At 42.5% G+C, this 20,511-nt stretch overlaps 2 protein-coding genes across 4 annotated transcripts in view; both read left to right on the top strand.

Moving 5' to 3' along the window:
* asmt2 (acetylserotonin O-methyltransferase 2) overlaps nt 1-3,306 on the top strand; it is a 6,098-nt gene extending 2,792 nt beyond the window's left edge. Inside the window, exon 9 of the mRNA XM_080480427.1 lies at nt 1,189-3,306. Coding sequence (XP_080336553.1) covers nt 1,189-1,400 — 212 coding nt within the window. The 3' untranslated portion in view covers nt 1,401-3,306. The remainder of the gene's footprint in view (nt 1-1,188) is intronic.
* A 3,007-nt stretch (nt 3,307-6,313) lies between these two features.
* On the top strand, nt 6,314-19,128 carry jade1 (jade family PHD finger 1). Of its 3 annotated transcripts, none has more exons than XM_080480425.1 (11): nt 6,314-6,424; nt 8,236-8,308; nt 9,882-9,949; nt 10,764-10,921; nt 11,001-11,185; nt 11,285-11,496; nt 11,975-12,142; nt 13,105-13,221; nt 14,005-14,616; nt 16,329-16,446; nt 16,642-19,128. In XM_080480425.1, exons 2-11 carry the CDS (start codon nt 8,260-8,262, stop codon nt 17,577-17,579), a joined length of 2,625 nt encoding a protein of 874 aa, XP_080336551.1. In that variant the 5' UTR covers nt 6,314-6,424; nt 8,236-8,259; the 3' UTR covers nt 17,580-19,128. The 3 variants fall into 3 exon arrangements, with proteins under 3 accessions (XP_080336551.1, XP_080336552.1, XP_080336550.1); XM_080480426.1 differs by having other exon boundaries at nt 6,320-6,424; nt 8,184-8,308; XM_080480424.1 differs by lacking the exon at nt 6,314-6,424 and adding an exon at nt 7,521-7,639.
* Nucleotides 19,129-20,511: the final 1,383 nt, after the last annotated feature.

Raw genomic sequence — 20,511 nt, 5'->3', positions numbered from 1 at the left:
TCTCCGCAGCTTTTCTGGAGACATGAGGAGCAGAAATGAAGGAGTTTCTTGAGTCAATGTGTTTTTCTTGAAGCGGACTGAACGCGAGGGCAGGCCAGTCCAGGATTAGTGCAGATTAAAGTGCTGCAGGAGATTTAATGGATTTACAGCTTTTTGACTCATCAAGAGAAGAACATGTGTTATTAACTAATAAATAGGTGAGATTAATAGTGTGATAAAAGCAGTGCCTTTTAAGCTTCTCACACACCAGTCTGACAGATATTACATGACAGACATCTTTACATTCTAAGATATAAGGTTGCTTCCTTCCAGGGATCCATTTTTTTGCTTTAATTCTTATTAAGTTCACAGATAACTTCAGTTCACACTATATTAGTAGAGTTGTACATGTCCTGCAGCACACTGTAGTCTGAGTCGATTCCAGAATTCTTTCAAGAAAAATGCAGCTAATTCTTTTTAACCACTGAAGTTGAAATGCACACAGCCACGTTACCCTCGTAGCACACTCTTTTATTCACTCCTGATATTTCTAGAAACACATTTGAGGGGAGTTTTTAAAAACACCCAGAATGCAACAGCTCCAGGAGGAGCTTCTGGACATCCCACTGGATTTTGCAGAAGATTTCATTCTGATTGGCTTTATGTTGAGATCGCAGCCATTTTCAACAGTAATTGTTTAGTTTTGCAAAAATATTAACATTTTTACCACGTATGCTCTCCATCCCAACAAAGAAAAACTTTAAATTTAAAGGTTACTGTGGCACTATTTTACCTGTCCAGCCCAGATGACATTGGACTGAATGTGTTTGACACTTTTGATTTAGATAATTCATCTAATTATTCACTAGAAAGTGAAGCCAGAAATGTCCTTTGTGATGGTTAATATATGTGATAATGTTTTAATAATGTAGTAAATAAATGCTGCGTCAGCTTAAGTCAGAAGGATCAACCTGCGGCTCCATGTGCAGGATCAGTTACAGAAATGATCAGTCAGTCACATTCAAACCAAGTATCTCTTATTAAAACTGAACATATTTTAGTCAAACATAAACAAACATGTCACTGAACTTTATTCAGTCGGGCTGATTTTAAATCCTGAGCTTGTTCTTGTGAATGGTTGTTAAATGTTTGGCTTCAGCTCGGTGACTCAGTGGAGTCGGGAAGCTTGAACCTTCTGTCCGCTCTCAGGCGGCGGCGTCCTGCTGGTGGAGGCCATGTTGCTGGAGAACAGACGGGGGCCCGTCACGGCTCAGATCTTCTCCCTCAACATGCTGGTGCAGACGGAGGGCCGCGAGCGCCCCCCCTCCGAGTACACCCGCCTGCTGAAGAGGAGCGGCTTCGGCAACGTGCAGCTCTGCCGCTCCGGGAAGTCGTACGACGCCATCCTGGCGCTCCGATGAGCTCCGATGAGCGCCAGGAGGAAAACTGGAATCAGGTCAGACGATGAAACCAAACTGTCGGGTTCTAACCAGGGTCCCCTCGTCTGCAGCTGGAAGCTTCATCTAGATTACTGAAGAGCTCAATAATAAAAAGGACTATAATAATCACACATAGTGTCAGAATAATTATCATTTGGGCCATTTCAAATGTAATAATGTTCCAATAATCTCATAAAACAGAAACAAATACAACTATAACTGAGAGTGCTGCATATTTATCCTTGATGAACAAGTTTGAACAACTATAGCACAAACACTGTAATAAAGTACTTTAATTTCAAGAAATCCCATCTTATTTTTACATTAATGCATTATTGGTTGCAATCCTTACATATTCAAAGGAATCTTAATGGTACATTAATTCTGGAACAACCGAATTGTGAATTTATTATCAAAATGTTTATTACATCCAAAATTGCCAGGATTATTATATTACTCACAAGTATTACATTGTTGTTGGCTCCAAATCTTTAGAAAATAAGCAAATACATGAAACAGCGGTCCCAATGTCCCCCGGCCAGCCGGTCTGGTTCGTTCCACGTCTCGTCTGTCCTGAAGTGTCGTCGCCACGGCGACTGCAGTAAAGTCACACATTCAATCTGCTGAAATAGAAAACTGCAGCATTATTCTGTTTTTATCTTTAAACTGTGGGAAGATATCGAACTGAGACCCTGTTTACACAACGTTTTCAAGTGAAAACATAAAAGTTTCATTGAAAGTGGCGACCAGGTGGAACTTTTTGAAAACGTTCCATGGTCCGTCTCCATGGAAACGGGGGAAAACGCTCAGGCCTCTGCACATGCTCAGTAGAGCCAATCAGAACAAAGTCGCCTCCATGGTGTCATGACTCCGAGTCCATATCCTGGACTTGGTACTTTTATTTTGACAGTCACCATACTAACGATCCCACTCGGTGGTCTGACCAGTAGAAGGTCTGTGTTCTCCTGTTGTTGTTGATGTTTAGAGCAGATTGTTCTCTGCTGCATGTGTGTGTGGTTTCATTATGAAAAAAGAACAACAGTGCCAACTGGTGGCCAGGCATGCTAACTGCATCATTTTCAGCGTTTCCTCCATTGCTGTGTAAACAGGTGTCGTTTTCCAAGCATTGCTGTGTGAAGGGAGACGTTTGTGAAATGAAAAGGCCAAAACGAGGTATTTTCACTTGTTCTGGAAACCCACAAACTTAACCTCATTAAAAATACTAACTTTTAAACTGGAAGACAACCTGTGATTTCTTGTGTAAATGTGTTTTCGGACTGAATTTTCTCAATGAACCTTGTTTCTTATCTTACTGAGTTCACTTGAAACATGTGTGTGTGAGAGTAACGTGGCTGCGTGCATTTGTGCTGATCTACACTTAATTTGTGTTTATAGCATTCATTTTTTTGATGCTGGGAAACCTTTTTGTTTAAATCATCGCAGCAGTGAAAAGCTGCTGATAAGTTCACATGTTGTTGAGATGATTATTGAAGAAGAACCTGGAGTTTCTATTTTAACGTGGATGTGTGTCAGTGACGAGATATAATCTCAAAAACCTGCAGAAACATGAGAAAACTGTATTTTCTGGATCAGATCGTGAAACTGTAAGCTTGTTCTTCTTCTCTTCCCTTCACATATATTTATTTTCTTTAAAAGCATATCCATATTTGAAATCCTGTTGTGTTTTTTTTTATATATAATTTAGGAACTCATGCATGTGTTTTCAGTTTCCGGGTTTTATTTTTAGATAATAAACTATTAAAACAACATTTATGTTCTCAGCCTACTTCTGTCTTTGTATGTTTTTCTATTATTGTACAAATTTATTTTTATGAAATATTAAATTTTTCTTTATTCAAACTAAATCTTTAAGAATAAAAACTGCTTTCACGTCACTCTGTCTCTGTCTGTGTGTAAAACAAAAAGCACTAATCTTTATATTTAACATTGTTCGGCAGCAACAGGAAGTCTTGGTACAGATTTTCTTTTTAACTTTAAAAACATCAAATAGCTTCAACTCTGAGCTGGAACAAGGGGATCCAGGTGACAAATTACAACAAGCCGGCAAAAACCTGATCAACAGGTGTTGAATTGTCCATTTGGTGAACATCAGGAGTCTGATTGTCTGGTTTCTGTTTATCTCGCTTTGTGTCTTTCTTATGAAGATTTTCTGCTTCTTTCTGATTGTTTTGTGTATTTTTGTTGCCATTTCTCTCATTTAATTTTCTCTAGATCCTGAATAGACATGTATTTCATGTATTTCAAATTCTTAGAATTTTTTTCATTTCTTCAATCCCTTTGTAATTGTTTTGTTTCTCTCTGTGTTCATTTTAAGTTTCTCTCTGGTTGTTTTCTATCTATTTTCACCGTTTTGTCTCACCTTGTTCTTCTCATTTGCTGTTGTTTGGTTTCTCTTTGTGTTTGTTGTATTTGTTTAGAGAAAGTTTTATTCCGCAGGTCCTTTTGGGTATCTTTTAAATTAGATTAGATTAGATTCATTTAACATTTGATTTGTTTGAGTTTTCATCGATGTCTGTGCCTCTTTGTAAACGGTTTACAGTTCCTTCTGTTCATTTGGTGCCTGACTTGTGTCTTTTTGTGTCTTTTAGGTGTATTTTTGTCTCTAATCCTAATTTTGTTCCACTTGGTGGTTGTTTTTCACATCATTGCAACTTTCTTTTGCATTTTCATTCATTATTAGTTGTAGTAGTTTTGTATTTTTTTGTGCTTTTTCATCTCCAGTAGAAAAAAAAAAGATGTTTTTGTGGCTTTATAGCAGTTTTTGCATCTTTTCAACCTCCAAAATGTGATTGTAAAACGTTATAGTTAAAGTAAAGTAAAGTTATATTCTTTTGGCAGAAACTAATTATAAATGCAGTTGGTAATTCTTCTTCTTGTTTGTTGATAGGATGACTGTGGAGCGTACATAAAAGTGATATAAAGTGTGGATCAATCACATTTTTTACTGTTGAACACATTTTCCATAAGAAGACAGCGATTACCCTAAAGCTCTATCATTAGATGTTAAAGAACTATTTCTTTTGTTTAAAATGAAGTAATTTAAATAGTAACATTTAAATAAACCCCCAAATTAGTGTGTGTCTGGATTATTTGGTGGTGGTTTTACACACGCTGTGTAATCCTTTTGGTCAGTTTACTTCTTTCTGTCGTAGTTTCATATATTTCAGTCATATTATTTCAGTGTTTTGATGTTTTTATCTGCTAGGTTGATATTTACTGTGTGTTTGAGATGTTTAATACATCATTTTTGCCGTCGTTACTTTTTTGGGAGTTTGTTTTCTGCCTAATTGATGTTTTCTGTCTGTCTTTTCACGTGTTTCGGTGCTTGTTTGCAGTACCTCGTGAACGTTGGGTGTCTTCTTGCTGTTATTTGAGTCAGTGTGAGGCCCTCTGCCCCTCCAGGCCCCTGAGCCTGCCCTTGCTGTGCCTGTTCAGAAAAGGAAACATGCAGGCAGCTTTGACCGCAGGGGGATAATCAGTTATTTCCAAGTGATAATACTTGAGGTTTGCCCCTTTAACAGATAAACATGTGCACTTGCTAAAAAAGGAGCTTGAGTTCAGTTTGTTGTGTAACACACTCAGGAGAGTGACGTTCACATTATTGTGTTTGTGGATAATAAATCTGCAGCAGAGCTGGTCCTGTGGAAACTTTGTGTTCTTTCCACTCATCTGTGTTATTAACAATAATATTGTGAAATTCTCTGCTGCCAAATAATGTGCTTGTGCTGATTGTAGTCTGTTGAAGCCGTGCAGCTTAGATGAACCAGAAAGAAGAAATAACTGCTCCTTCAACCTGCTTTTATGTCTTAAGTAATCATATATATACTATAATCATCACAAAAAGCATAAGGATGAGAAAAGGAGGAGGCCAAGATGGGGAATATGCAGAAAATGGATAAGAAAACGTAAAATCATAAGAACAAGAAGAAGAAAGAGGTGCAGAACAAAAGGAAAAGTAAGAGGTGAGAAGAATCAGTGGAGAAACGAGGAAGAAAAGGAGTAGAAGGAGAGAGGAGGGGATCACATGAAGGAATGGAGAAACAAGAAGATATTTATTGTTGTTTGCTCAGCAGATAAATGTGGAATTTATCTGTGTTACTGAAGAGTCTGGAAACTGCCAAAACATCTTAAAGTATTTATAAAGGTACAGAAATACGAAGGAGCAAAAAGAAGCACTGGACACATATTTACTTTACTTTACAGACGGAAATCTGAAAATCTGATCAACTTGATCATTAGTGGAACAAACTATATAGTGTCCCAACCACTCAAATCCTTTCTGGGTTTCTTTCTGTCATTTAAATGAATTGTGATTAAATCAACTTGGGAAACACATCCTTGTAATCTGATTACTTTCTATCTACGGTATGAACTGATGAAGCCTCCTGGATAAAGGTTTAAAAGTCTTGATTCAATGCATTGACGTTGTTGCACTTTTATTCATGAGGAAGAAAGGAGGAAATAATAGAATAATGAAAAGAAACAAAAATGAATTAATGTTTTTTTTCTCTTTAAAATAATTGTTTTCAATCTTTTACACTGGGGTTTCAAACTTCCTGACTTAATGTCAAAAATATAATGGAATTTGATTATTTTCTGGTTTTGTTTCCTGCACAATTAATTCTGAAAGAAAGCACATTGTCTGTAATAAATAGAGCATTATGAGGAGTAATTATGTTGTTTAATGTACTATTTGCATTTTCAGTTTGAGATACGTGGGCACGCGCCCTGTGCGCGCTCCGGCTGACAGCAGCCACCGCACGCGCACTTTTCGCCGTCACACCGGCGCCGGTTTGGAACGGGAGTTAGCGGCCTGCCGCCCTCCAGCGGCCGGCCCGCGTCGCTGCGTAACCCCCCTCCCCTCCTCCTCCTCCACTGCTCGGTGTGTTTGTGTATGTGGAATGCGGGTCAAGCGGAACTCACGGCAGAAACTGCGCTTCGCAGCAAACTCAAACAAGCGGCTCGCCTCTGCCTGACGCGCTCCTGTACGTACCGTCCACTTTCTCCGCTGCTCCCGCGGGGTTCCAGAAGGTTCTCCACGGGATATTTGAGCGAGTTTGTGTGTTTGTAGTATGGTCGCACCAGCGGTCCGCTAGGAGAACGCGACATCGTCATTTAAAATGGCGCCAAAGATTAACCTCCGCCAGTGGAGCGCTGGTCACTGTGCCACCCCGTACCCCGCTGGTTAGCCGCACCGCTGCCTAAACTGCACTGTGTCATTAAATTACACTTTAATTCACGACTCCGAGTTGTTTTTAGGGAGTTTGTTTGGATCAATAATTGACCCCTCACCTTTGACAGTTAGCTCGGCTGTGACAGGCGTGTATCGAGGGGCTACGTTAGCAGTGGTGGCTAATGCTCAACACAAACCCCATGAAAGTGGACGAGTAGCCGGTGCTAACGAGCTAGCCGCTGCTGCTAACGTCAGCTAAATTTAACTGGCCTTAATATTACTCAGAGAAAACCTTACTGGTACAAGCCGGTTTATAGTGACTCGATTTTGCTAAACGATGCGATTTATATCAGTTGATTTTTCCTTACGTTTTATGTAGAGTAAACGATTGTTATTATAAACAACGTTTGCGGGGCGGAAGTTGGACTCGGTTTGGGAGCGCCCTCTTTAAGGGTAAATTTTAAGGATTCTTAGTTTTAGTCTCAATTGAGAATTATTGAGGAGCCTTTTAGTTTCATCACAAAGTGAGGTGCCAATCACATTAAGCTATTCTTTACTAAATTTGTTTAGTTAGTTGTTAATTAGAAATATATATTTTACTGTATTTGGGCTGTATTAACCACATTAGATCACGTCTAGATTGGGAGTTATTCTTTTTAAATCTTTTTAGTTCATGAGTTTTAAGTTTTCCCTTAAACTCTGAAGTGACAGTACGAACTGTAGGATTACTTCAGCGGGTGTGGGTGGGCCCGCGTGTTGCATAACGGACTGAGGTTAGCATTGAGGCTAACCGCTACTAGCGCCAACCTGATTAAAAAAAAACACCCCTGTGAGGTGTGCTGACAAGCCGCACCCACGTCGCTTAGACACAGCGGCCTTGCCTGCTGGAGTAACACTCGAGCAGGTTTGTTTTGGTGCGGCTGGATTAAGCGGCGGCACACACAAACCGGGCTAGCACGTTGTTAGCCTAGCCCGCTGAAGTTCGTGTTCTCACGTTTCCATGCAAACTGGAGTTTTTCCACCTGCTGTGAGTGCAAACTGGAGTTTTTCCACCCTATATGAGTTGTGTTGAGTCGGTGCTGGAGTCTGATTGCTGCACGGTGCTGCTTCCAGGTGTTGTTTTCAGTGTGGGAACTTGTTTTGAAGGCTGATTTCAGTGCATGTGTTCACATTCCTGCAGCCTTCAGCAGAGCCGCTGTGCTGGTACAGACGGTTTGCAGTCAGTGCAATAGTAACACGGTTTAACTGACCAACTGTAGCTGGACATCGTGTTTTCTTTGCTGTTTCTATCCGGATTGATTCACGTGTTATTTCAAATGTACTGGTTTGGTTTGTTTTGAAATTAATTGAACATATAAGATGCACATTTGTTATCAAAATCAACTGTTTACACGTTCAACATCTAACCCATAACATATATGAGATGACTACAAGAGTATCATTATATTATGTTTATAATTTATTTTGATAGCAGTTTACATGTGCATAATATGGATGAACTGACGTTTTAAACACAACGTTCCTCCATCATAACAGTTCTCTGAGTCAAACTTTTGTCTCCCTCTCATCAGATCAGACTGCTGTTTGTCTCAGCCTCACCAATATTGTGTGTTTTCTGTGAAGTGTGGAGCTGGAAACACAGACGACATGAAGAGGAGCAGGCACACCAGCAGCAGCGAGGACTCGGACAATGGAAGTAAGCAAAATATCTGTGCTGACTCATACTTCACCGGCTCCAAATATAGAGCCAACCGAGGCCGGCTCAATCCTGTCGGAGAAAGTGCCAAGCAGGACTCTTTAAGTTCAGCAAAGCACATAAAGACGGTGTGATCTGCCTGCCAGTTTGTTCTTGCTTCAACATATCTCCAGGAAGGAAAACGAGAAAGTCGAGCATCAGATGGACAAAGAGAAGGAGAGAGACAGGCTCCAGTTTGAGTGACAGGGCAGGGTTAGTAGGACCTTTAGAGACGTCCAGGCAGGTCAGACAGACTCTAATTACGAGGCAACAATTCCAACAGCAGGGTGTGGTTGTTTGTTTTACTCTCTATAAATCTACAGAGAGTTCAGCCACACTAGCCAAAAGGAAGAAAACACAAAAAAAAATCCTCATGAATGCCATTCTCACTGTGTTTATGAACTTTACATGGTATTTAATATTTAAATACATCAATTACTCTGTTTTTAAAAGAACTTGTAAGGCTAGTAAAATATTTTCAGTCGTGTCAGACCTACAGCAATAATTAATCTTATCATTTGGAGTCTATTTTCCTCCTTCTAGTTTCCAGCTTTGTAAGTTATTTTAGTTTTTTCTATTGTTAAAGGAAATATCTTGTGACTTTCAAATAAAAATTTGACTGATTTTATGACGTTTTGAATCACAAAACGTTTATTACATGACATTAAAACAGTATATTAGCAGCTGTTTTTACATTTATGGTTTCTTCATGTGCTATATATAAATGTCACACATGGTTTTAAAAGAGGTTTCTTTGCTTTTGCCATAAGCAATTTAACAAAAATTCAAATAAGTTTCTTTTTATGGAACAGAAAGTATCAGGTGCAGTATTTGTGCATGGTAATGAAACTTTCTCAGTTTCTTCCTGCAGAGGGGAACTCCAGCTGTTTTCTAAAGATGATTTTCATGTGAGCAAAGCATTTCAGACAAATTCAACACGTGAAAGATCCTGGAGAAACTCTCAAAATCTAACTCAAGCTACACCCATATCTCTAGCTACTGTTTAATCATGTGTTCACTGATTTTTAGTTTGGAGTCTGGATAAAGGCTTGATTCCTTTTACAGCACTCATTGATGTAGGAGAAATTAAACACAGTTCAACATTTATAGCTTCAAAATGTCAGTTGAGTAAAAAGTTCTAAAATCCACATTATGTACAGTTTTCAGTATATCTGTCAAACAACTTTATATTTGTATGCACACATACAACAGGAAAATGATCAATTCTGATCAAATTTAAGGGAAAACCGCAGTAAAATACTAAAGCTATGTAATTGTAATAGCAAAAAAGTACCCTAAATGACTTTTAGGAGATTGTAACTGGATGCCGGGGCTCCATTTAATTTCCATATAAGAGCTGAACAAACCTCTTGATGATTGATTTCTGTGACGGACCTGTTGTTGGTTCTAGTTTCTGTTTGTCTGAATAATTCACTGTGTGTCTGAACTGAAAGATCCAAAAATGCTCATCAGGGTGAAAAGATGGAAATGAAATGTCTTCACCTCTTAACACTTTGTCTTGTTTCTCCTGCAGGTAATTCAACCTGCTGGTCACAACAGTCGTCCCACCCGAGGAGGGGGACGGGGCAGAAACCCTCCGAGGTACACTCCACCTCACACACACTGTTAATAAACTGTGTGTGTGTGTGTGTGTGTGTGTGTGTGTGTGTGCGTGTGCGTGTGCGTGTGCGTTGCCATCTGTGACTCCCTCAGTTGGACACTCCCTGTTATCTGCTCTCCAGTCTGGGCTTGGTCCTCACAGGCCACTGTAACCCCGCCCTCTGACCTCTGAGCCAATCATAGCAAAACAAAGACTCGTGCTGACGATGTGTGCTAACTGGCTGCTACTTCTCAGCTGTTTGTGCACACTGTGTCACGTTGTTTTATTACCTGTGTCAGCTGATATAAGGTGTCAGGATGGAAGAATCCATGAGTTATTAATGCAGACTTCAATCTGCAGGTTCTAGAGCAGCCTTGTGGAGACGTGGACTGTGGATTTAGTTGAAATTGTGGTGCAGAGTTTAGAATGAAGACAATGTGGTTGTATTCAGGTGTTATTCATGAAATATCATATGTGTCATTATCAATCAGTGACTAAACTCTGGGGCTGATCTTTCAGGATAAATATAAACATTTAGATGAAGTTCATGTCTTTGTGCTTTGAGATTAGTTCTTCCAGATAACAATGCTCTTTCTCTTGTCACTGAGTTGCACCAGTGATCACCAGCCTTGTGTTTTTGTCTTACTGAAGCAGTTTTACTCTGTTTTTGATCATTCGTGGTATTCTCTGTGCTTCTGTCTTGTGACTCGGTTTAAAATTATCTCACTTGGCAATCATTGTAAAAATGTCTAATGGTTATTTAGTTTTTTGGTGTGTAATCTGTGTGTTTTAACTCCTGATGGTGAATGTCTGCAGGTCTTCAGGACGGACCTGATCACAGCCATGAAAGTGCACGACTCGTACCAGCTGAACCCCGAGGACTACTACGTCCTGGCCGACCCCTGGAGGCAGGAGTGGGAGAAGGGGGTCCAGGTAACCGTCAGTCCCCAGTCCATCCCGCAGCCTGTGGCCCGGTAGGAAGACCCAGAGCGGCTCGGTTAAACACTCTGTGTGTGCCTGAAGGGAAATCTAATAACCGAGTGCTCTGTGCAGGGTGTTGGGAGAAAAGGGAAAGGAGCTCATGTTCATCAGGCCAAAGAAAATGATCCGGACTTCGGGGGCGGAGGCGCTGGGCTATGTGGACATCCGGACGCTGGCAGATGGGATGTGTCGCTACGACCTGAACGAGGAGGACGTGGCCTGGCTGCAGGTCATCAACCAGGAGTTTACAGATATGGGTGAGCACACGATTCAGTCAGAATCTCTTCATCTTCTCTTGTTTAACACTGGCAGCAGTTAGCATTAGCTTTAGCTCTGTTGATGGCCTCCCTTTCCAGCCTTACCGCCTCTGGACGAAATCACCATGGAGCGAGTGATGGAGGAGTTTGAGTGCCGTTGCCACGACAACATGACACACGCCATGGAGACGGAGGAGGGTCTAGGCATCGAGTACGACGAGGACGTGGTGTGCGACGTCTGCCAGTCACCAGACGGTGAGGACAACAACGAGATGGTGTTCTGCGACAAGTGCAACATCTGTGTGCACCAGGTGAGAAATCCACCGAACAACGTCCAGACAACACTGTTCTAACACACATTTCATGATTCATTATCTGTTTATTCTAAACAGACACAGTAACAGACCTTGTTCTTTCGGTGTCGCTACTGAAGGTAGCGGAGTTCTCTGTTAGCTTTCTAAGCTCGTTTGTGTGATAAGATTCTGCAGCGAATCAGTAAAACTTGAAGTGAAAGAGGCAGAATTTGACACTGAAACACGACAAAGTGAGAACAGAAAGGTGTAAACTCTTATTGCTAATTAGCTCCGAGGTCAGCCTGAACCCCACAGTGACGTGTCCCTCCAGTGGACGTGTGACATTACGTCATTATTTATTTAACTTGAGGCTCCTCAAGAAAACTTCCAGTTCAATTTTAAAGAGAAATGTTGTTACTCTGCTCAACGTCTCTCTTTCTCTCTCTCATCCTTGCTCCTGTTCTCTCCCTTTTCTTTCTTCAAAAAAATCCACCAGGCTTGTTACGGCATCCAAAAAGTCCCAAAGGGCAGCTGGCTGTGCCGGATCTGCGCCCTGGGAATCCTGCCAAAGTGCCAATTATGTCCCAAGAAGGGCGGAGCCATGAAGCCCACCCGCAGTGGAACCAAGTGGATCCACGTCAGCTGTGCCTTGTGGATCCCAGAGGTGAGTGCCGATACTGAGTACAGACGGCGTTTACACCGCAACGTCTCAAGTGAAAACGCATCGTTTTTGCGTTTTGTTTCAGAAAGATTTTGCATCAACACAGGAACATTATGAAAACAATGTTCGTCCACATGGCGACGGCAGAAACACTGAAATGATGCCGCTTGCGTGCCACGCTGCAATCTGGTGCTTCTGGTTGTTGTTGTAACAAAACCACACACACATGAGTAGAGAACAATCCACTGTAAACATTCACACTGGGAGAACACAGACATTCTAGTGGACAGACCACCAAGTTGGATTGTTATTACGGTGACTGTCAAAATAAAAGTACCAAGTTGGATTGTTGTTACGGTGACTGTCAAAATAAAACTACCAAGTTGGATTGTTATTACGGTGACTGTCAAAATAAAAGTACCAAGTCCAGGAGAATATGGACTGAGAGTCATGACACCACGGAGGAAACGTTCTGATTGTCTCTACTGAGCATGTGCAGAACTACTAGTTACTACGGCCGTAGTGCTCATGAGCAAGAGCAATAACGTTCCTGATGGCCTCACATGATCACATCGTTTGTCTTCTGGTGTCAAAACCTTTCTTTAAACGATATTACATCATCGGTAACAACTTCATTCAAACAGATTCACTTTTTAAAGTTCTATTGGAATTTTAAGGCAAATAAAAAGTCTTGAGTCTTCATCCACCCAGTATGATGGCAGGAGAATATGAAGGTTAAAAGATAAAGTACTTTATGATATTGTAATGATGTTTCTCCGCTGATGTCTGGTAACGTGACCACAGTGCATCCTGCCTTCACCTGCACTGTTCTGAGACTTGTTGAGCTCAAACTCCTGATGCTTCAGTCTCGGGTTTGAACTTGTTCTTCCACATCGTTGGGATTTATGTGCGATGAAACGCCCGCCGCTGTTTGAAGCCCCTGGTATGTTCAATGTGCCGTGCAGGTGAGCATCGGGAATCCAGAGAAGATGGAGCCTATCACCAATGTGTCCCAGATTCCCAGCAACAGATGGGCTCTGATCTGCTGCCTGTGCAAGGAGAAGACAGGAGCGTGCATCCAGGTAAAGCCTCAGCTCACGTTTCACACGCTGCCTCCCTTTACCATGTGGCGAAGAAGCCAAGCACGACCCGGCGTGTTGGCACGAGGCGGACGCCGCTGTGGGAGACGAGATGGCGTCTGCTTCTCTGCTTGTCACAGCCAAACAAACGTGTGAAATTTAATCAGATTGATATTTCAGCTCAGGGAGGGAGGCAGCGGCCTTCAGGCAGAGCAGAGACGATTCTGTTTGCAGTTTATACACTTTGTGGTGAAACGTGACGACGTGCAAGGCTTTTTACTTAAGTAATGAAACGTTTACTTCTGCAGCACTTACAGCAGCATTTACTACGGAACTCCAAAGTTCTTTCCACAATTATAACAAACACTCAAGAACGAGAAAAAGAAGTAAAACCAGAAGTTTCCAAGTGAACCAAACGAGACAAATAATCTAAATCAACAAGCCTGGTTAAAAAGATGACTCGTGTGTTCTGGTGATCCTCAGTCTGTTCCACAGAGTCTTTTAAGTCTGTAAAGAGTTTAAGTTTGTAAAGAGTTTAAGTTTGTAAAGAGTTTAAGTTTGTAAAGAGTTTAAGTTTGTAAAGAGTGTAAGTCTGTAAAGAGTGTAAGGTCTGTAAAGACTCTGTCAGCTCCTCATCAGCACAAGTACGACTGAATTCTGTTTAACCTCAAATGATCAGTCTCCATGTTTCCTCTCAGACATTGTGTCTCGTGCTGCTGGGTTTTCAGGTTCAAGGTGTACCTTCTGTTTTCTTACATCTCCATTTCAATAAACGTTCCTCTCCAGTGCTCGGCGAAGAACTGCCGGACTGCCTTCCACGTGACGTGCGGCCTCCACGCTGGCCTGGAGATGAACACCATCCTCACCGAGGAAGACGAGGTCAAGTTCAAGTCGTACTGCCCCAAACACTCGGGCCTGGAGGGCGGCGAGTCCCGAGACCGAGAGTCCGGAGGAGAGGATGAAAAGGAGAAGGAGGAGGGCTCCAGAGACAGGAAGTGCAGGAGGAGCGGTTGGGTGAGACGGGAGGAGGACGAGGAGGAGGTGGCCTCTTCTTCCTCGTCCTCCTACGTTGCCCCTCCGTTCCCGGACAGAACGGCCGAGACGCTCAGCAGCCGCCAGCAGGAGAAACGGGTCAACCTCCGCAAGATGAAGCTGCAGGAGATGGAGGAGGAGTTCTTCCAGTTTGTGGAGGTGCAGGAGGTGGCTGCTCACCTCAAGCTGCCCCCAGAGGTGGTGGACTTCCTCTACCAGTACTGGAAACTCAAACGCAAAGCCAACTTCAACCAGCCGCTGCTCACGCCCAAAAAGGACGAGGAGGAGAGCCTCGCCCGCCGCGAGCAGGAGGTGCTGCTTCGGCGCCTGCAGCTCTTCACTCACCTCCGCCAGGACCTGGAGAGGGTACGCTTCTTCTTCTGCTGCTTCTCACCAGCCGCTCGGAGACAAATAAATACTGACCGGATCACAAGTGTGTGTGAGCTTTTAAAACGACACTGATGCGTGAAAAACTCACAAAGACAAGAACAATTTGATTCAAAGTATTCTGTAAAAACATGGAGTAACACAGGAGTGTCCAACCTCCGTCCTCCAGGGTCCCTGTCCTGCAGGTTTAGCTCCTCCCAGTTCCAACACCCCTGATCGCTATGAAGGGCTCATTATTGGGCTTTTCCACAACCTTGGTGATGACATCATCATTAGATTCAGGTAAGCTGAAGCAGGGAGGAACTAGAACCTGCAGGACAGGGGTCCTCCAGGACAAGGGGTCCTCAGGACCGAGTCTGGACACCCTGGATTAACATGTTCAACAACAAATCACAGTGTCTCAGCGTCAGTCTTTGAGATTAAATTGAACATTCTATTGGCTGCAGTTAGGACACACCCACTACAACTATTTTTCCACAAATAAGATAAATGAGCATTTAGCTTGGAGACGAGCTAAAAAATGGATTTGTCTAAAATGTGTTTTGTTATTTTCTGGAGACGTGTCCCAATAATAAACTTTAATCTTATTTAAAGTCAAACAGGGATTTTTCCACTTCAGGGGTCTTCATGAAGCTTTTGACAAATTTAATTAAATTTTGTTCAGATTTTTCTGCACAGCAAAGTGTTTTTCTAAAGATGCTCGATGTTACAAATATGACTCTTAAATTAGAGAATGAATTAGACTATAAGAGGAATACCTAATTAATCCCAGAAGGAACTTATTTTAAAATGTTGCTCCGCACAGAAGAAGTAGAAAAGAAAGTTGAATATTTCCGTACTACAGTGGTCGCTCGTTTCTTGCAGGGTTACGTTCTAAAAATAACCCTCAACAGGTGAAATCTGAAGTAGTTAGTTTTATGTTTCACATTTATTATTACATGTTTTAAGGCTGTTAAAGCCCTCGCCACACTTTATACACTTTTCTCAGACAGGAATTAACATTTTCCTCACATTTCTCTCTTGTTCAAACACTCAAAGTTCAAACCTTCGTAGATTTTAAAACACAAGTACTAATACTTCTGTTTTCAACAGAACTTCATAATGGCGCCCGACAGCCGGGTAACTTCTCCGTCCTTCAGCATGACCACAAGTCCCACTTGTGTGATTGATGGAAATTTGCAAGCCCAACGCATTCTGTACTGACCAGCTACACGGCACGGAAGAGCTTGATTGACAATCCCTGAGCCAATCAGGACGCAGAACACAATGCACGTTGATACGCTGTAAAAAAAAAAGATGAAAAAAGTAGATGAAAAATGGCCCAAACAAAATCTGTGAAGCTGCGAGAGGTGAACCGCGTTATAGTGAGGGACTACTGTATTAAATATCATGTACAGGCTTTACAGTGACTGGTACTATGATACATGAAAGAAACCACATTTAGTTCAACCCTCGTGGCCCCTGTGTTTGAGTGGTTAGTACTGCAGCCTCACAGTGGGAAGGTCCTGGGTTTGAGTTCTGACGTGTGTGTGTGTGTGTGTGTGTGTGTGTGTGTGTGTGTGTGTGTGTGTGTGTGTGTGTGTGTGTGTGTGTGTGTGTGTGTGTGTGTGTGTGTGTGTGTGTGTGTGTGTGTGTGTGTGTGTGTGTGTGTGTGTGTGTGTGTGTGTGTGTGTGTGTGTGTGTCCCCTCAGGTGAGGAATCTGACCTACATGGTGACGCGCAGGGAGAAGATGAAGCGCTCTCTGTGGAGAGTCCAGGAGCAGATCTTCCAGCACCAAGTCCGCCTCGTTGACCACGAGCTGCTCAGTGGTGAGTCTGCAGCCAACGGAGGGCCGGCGCCTTCTAGTGGTCAAATTAGGAACAAATCAACTTTCCCTCCCCTTAGTTTCAGTTCTTCCTCTCTCCTTGTTTCTCTTCCTTCTTTTTACATCTGTTATGATTATCATCATTGTTATTGTTATTATTAACCCCCCCCCCCCCCCCCCCCCCCCCCCACACTTGCAGGAGATCCATCCTCGAAGGATCTAGAGCAGTTCTTCTCTCTTGGCTGGCTCTCTTCGGGTTCTCACACCAAACGAGGTTCAAAGCAGGAGAAGAGAAGGAGCGGCGAGAGGAGGAGTCTGTTGGAAACTCCCAGCATGCCTCTGGAGTCCACGGACAACAAGAGCTCACACCTCAAAGAGGCGGGGTCTGTGGAGGCCACGCCCACCACCACCACCACCCTCCACTCTGACGTTGGCACAGAACTGCAGGTCGACCTGGAGCCACACAGAGCCGACAGCAGGAAGCCGCCTCGCAGGGACGTCCCGGGGGCAGAGCAGGAGGCGAGGCGGCGGCGGGAGGAGGTGGAGCAGGAGGAGCGGCGGAGGAAGAGGAGGAGCGAGCTGGCGGACAGGAGCAGCTTTAAACAGCTGGAGAAGACGGTTTCCATCCGGCTGGTCGACATCCGCAGCTCCGACTCCGATGACTACTTCATCGACGAGGGTGGGACCAGGCGAGGCCCCGCCCCCTCCAGCGCTAACGCGAAGCTCCACAGAGCTGCCGTGTTGGACGCCAAAGCCAACGACTGGCTGCGGAGGACGCCAGCCAACGGCTCGCACGAGGCTGGCGGGCCGGCGGGGCAACTGAAGAGCTGGGGCAAGTTCAGGATCCCCAAGAAGGGCGAGAAGCCTTCCGCCAGGGGGCTGGAGGAGGGGCAGGGGGCGGAACCACGCAAGCCACTGCTCCGGCCGCTCACCAACACGCCCGAGCCGTCGTCCTACCCGAGGACTCGACTCCGCACGGGCACAGAGAACGAGGAGTTCTCCTCCGAGCCCCGAGGGGGCGACGGCGAGCTGGAGCCGTGTCTGAAGCGCTGCCACTCCCACCAGCTGAGGGGCGACGCCACGCTGGGCCGCCGCTACGGCTCCGACATCATCCGCAGGGGCGTGCTGGCGTCCTGATGGAGGAGGTGGAGGAGCCGGGCGGCGGCGAGGAGCGAGTCACTTTAAAACCAGAGAATAAAGTCAGAATGTGGAGGATGGAAAGTCTTTCCACCTGACCGCGATACTTTATTGATTTCTCATCACTTTTCCTCGTGTTTCTTCTCCTTTTCTTCTTTTAAACTTCGTCTTTGTTTTTCTAGCAGTTTTTCTTTTTTTGCCCCGAAACATTAAACTTTTGACTTTTTTAATAATTGTCTCTTTAACTTCAGTTATTCACAGTTCTGCATTTTTGATTTTTATAAAAGTTATTATCACAAAATAAGTTTCAACACTTTTTGTGAGTTTAAAGGAGTTTTAACTTTCACCTTTGGCTCTCGACTTTCATTTTTCTGTCGATTTCAGTGTTTTGCTTTATTGTTTTAAGTTAATTCTCATTTTCTTTTGTCATTTGCGTTTTAAAATCAGTTCTTTTTCTTTTTAGTTTAATGTTTTGATCGTTTTTGTCTTTTAAAGTTTTAACTTTATTCTCAATCTTTTGCACATTTATTGTTGAATTGTTTTGATCAGATTCTCAATATTAGACTTATTTCTTTATCTTTGGGTCAGGGTTACCCTCACCCATCTTTATACCCATTTCCCACTTTCCTCTTGAATTTGGACTTTAAATTGTTAAAATGATTCTGAACCTTTTCACTTTATTCTGATTCTAATTTGTATTTCACTTGTTTCTTCTCAAAATTGAAACCTTAGTTTTTGCCTCTTTTTTTAGATTTGACTGTTTCCCCCTCTTTCTCTTGAATATTTCCGATCCTCCACATTGTGACTTCCTCGGTGACCCACTGAGCTCCCTGGTTGGGTTTTGTGTTTGATTCCCTGCCCGAGGCTCTGAACGCTCTGAACGCTCCTCCGCTGGCCGCTCACTCTTTCTATCTATATTTTTCTCAATAAACCCTAAAATAAAAAGCTAGATTAAAAAACAGAACTGATATTTATTTTTTATTTGTAACATATGTAAAACTGGGAAATATTTCACTTTATTTTGAGCTTGTTTGTTTGTTTGTTTGTTTGTTTTCTGTATTTTTCCTCAGAGTAGAAAGACGTCAAGATGCCACTTAAAAAGCTCGCTCAGATATTTACAAGCACCTAGGGAAGAGTTGTGATTGTTGCTTGGGACCATAAGCTTGCATTCTTCTTCTTTGTTCTGAATAGTATTAAACGGCCATGAGTCAGTTGCACTTAGTTGGAGAAGCTGAAGCGGGTGGTGTTTCTCTTCCTCTTGATTCGAGCTCCATCGGATGTAAACGGCTCCAAACATGAACTCCTTCGTCAGCACTTAAGTGTAATTGACCTGCGATCGTATCGTACCCATCATGTGCCTAACTTTGATTTGAAGCGTTTGCACTACAAGAAGACGGCACAGTGAGGTTTGAGGAGAGTTATTTTTACACTGAAATCTAAAAGTCCAGCGTTTTGTACCCTCAGCCGCTGCTGTACTACTGTCATGCAAGATGAACCTTGTTTTCTCTCTGTTGTCGTCGTCTTCAAGAGGAATAAAAACTCTTAAAGGACTTAAATCTGCGTCTCAGTTGCCTCTATCTGAATTCACACACCACAGAAATACAATTCTGTTTTCTTGGACACATTGATCAACAAGTACATATTTATAAGAAAATAAACCTTCATGTACTCTCCCTCACTTTCTTTTTATCCTCCATGTACTTTAAGCCTTCATATCCAACTGAATTACTGCCCTGGTTGATTACAACAGCACTGTATTTACCATTGCACCCTTTAACGTGTGCTGTGTACAGTGGTAAGTTGCACTGAGGCACAACCAGAGGGCTCCTGTCCAATTCCCAGTGCAAAAGTAAAAATCTTTTATTTTTCCAACCAAATGTTTTACACTGTGTCTGATAAAATACTTTGAACTGATATTTTATCTAGTTGAATTATATCGACATCCAACACAGTTGAAAATTAACCAATACTTGTAATTGATTACTTTTGCAGTTAATTATACTATTTGCAGTCTTTTTTCCTCCCATCTCCTGTGAGTCCTGTTGTTCTCCCAGATTCCTGATTGGATCTGAACATTTTGTGTTTTCCTTTTATTTTTTATCAGCGGTGTTACAGGCATGTATGTTTATGTTACTTCGGCTCGTTTGTGTAACTGTAAGCAAGATACTTTTGATGTCTAGCACTTCCGGTTCACGGTGTGCACTTCCGGTTAGCGGTTTGACGATTTAGTTGCACAAACTGCTTCCAAACTGTTGTTAATTGTCTCTGATAGTGAATATATCATCGTTTTATGTAAGCCGTATTGAATAGTGTGTTTCAGTCTTCATTTTCATATCATTATAAATAACTTCAAGAAATAAACAGCTATAGAAAATGTAATTTCAGGGTAAAATGTGTATCTTTGAAAGCGGATTCGCTGCAGGCTTTAAAGCGCAAGTGTCGATCGTCCTGAACGTCGCTCAAATTTAGATTATCACACCTCCCTCACACCTATTACTGTGATTATAGTAGGCCTGTACTTTTGTATATATATATATATTATATATATATATATCTTTGTGTCAAATATACTTAATAATCCTTCTAAATGTGTCAGATATACTTTGAAACCTCTGTGGACGAGTTGTCCAGGGTTGCCGCTGTGTGGAAGAGCTGTGGACAGTCCTCCAGTAGCAACACACCTGAGTGCACTTAAGGGATAATTGTTAGACTTGTTTTGTGAATGCTGGATAATGATTAGTAGATTCAGGTGTCATGAAGTCATTGGAGACCTGAAACATGGAGTTTGACACTTGTGCTTTAACAATCATATTAATTCCAGAGTCCAAGATGTACAAGGTTGAATGTAGGGTGGAATAGAATAGAATCTGGGTCCAAAGTCCTCTAAAGAAAAACACAACGGCTGTTTACAGATTTGTAATTTTTAAATAAA

The sequence above is a fragment of the Lipophrys pholis genome, assembly GCF_963383615.2.
Source record: "Lipophrys pholis genome assembly, chromosome: 14".
In the NCBI taxonomy this organism is placed as follows: Eukaryota; Metazoa; Chordata; class Actinopteri; order Blenniiformes; family Blenniidae; genus Lipophrys; species Lipophrys pholis.
The sequence above is the reverse complement of the archived record's forward strand: the minus strand, read 5'-3'. Positions and strand labels throughout refer to the sequence as shown.

What these genes read in the sequence shown, in the direction of transcription:
- jade1 (XM_080480424.1), top strand. Translation starts at nt 7,613, where the DNA reads ATGCAAACTGGAGTTTTTCCACCTGCT. An exon ending in CGGGGCAGAAACCCTCCGAG is followed by an intron (nt 9,950 to 10,763) that starts GTACACTCCACC and finishes GAATGTCTGCAG; the next exon opens with GTCTTCAGGACGGACCTGAT. An exon ending in ATCCCGCAGCCTGTGGCCCG is followed by an intron (nt 10,922 to 11,000) that starts GTAGGAAGACCC and finishes TGCTCTGTGCAG; the next exon opens with GGTGTTGGGAGAAAAGGGAA.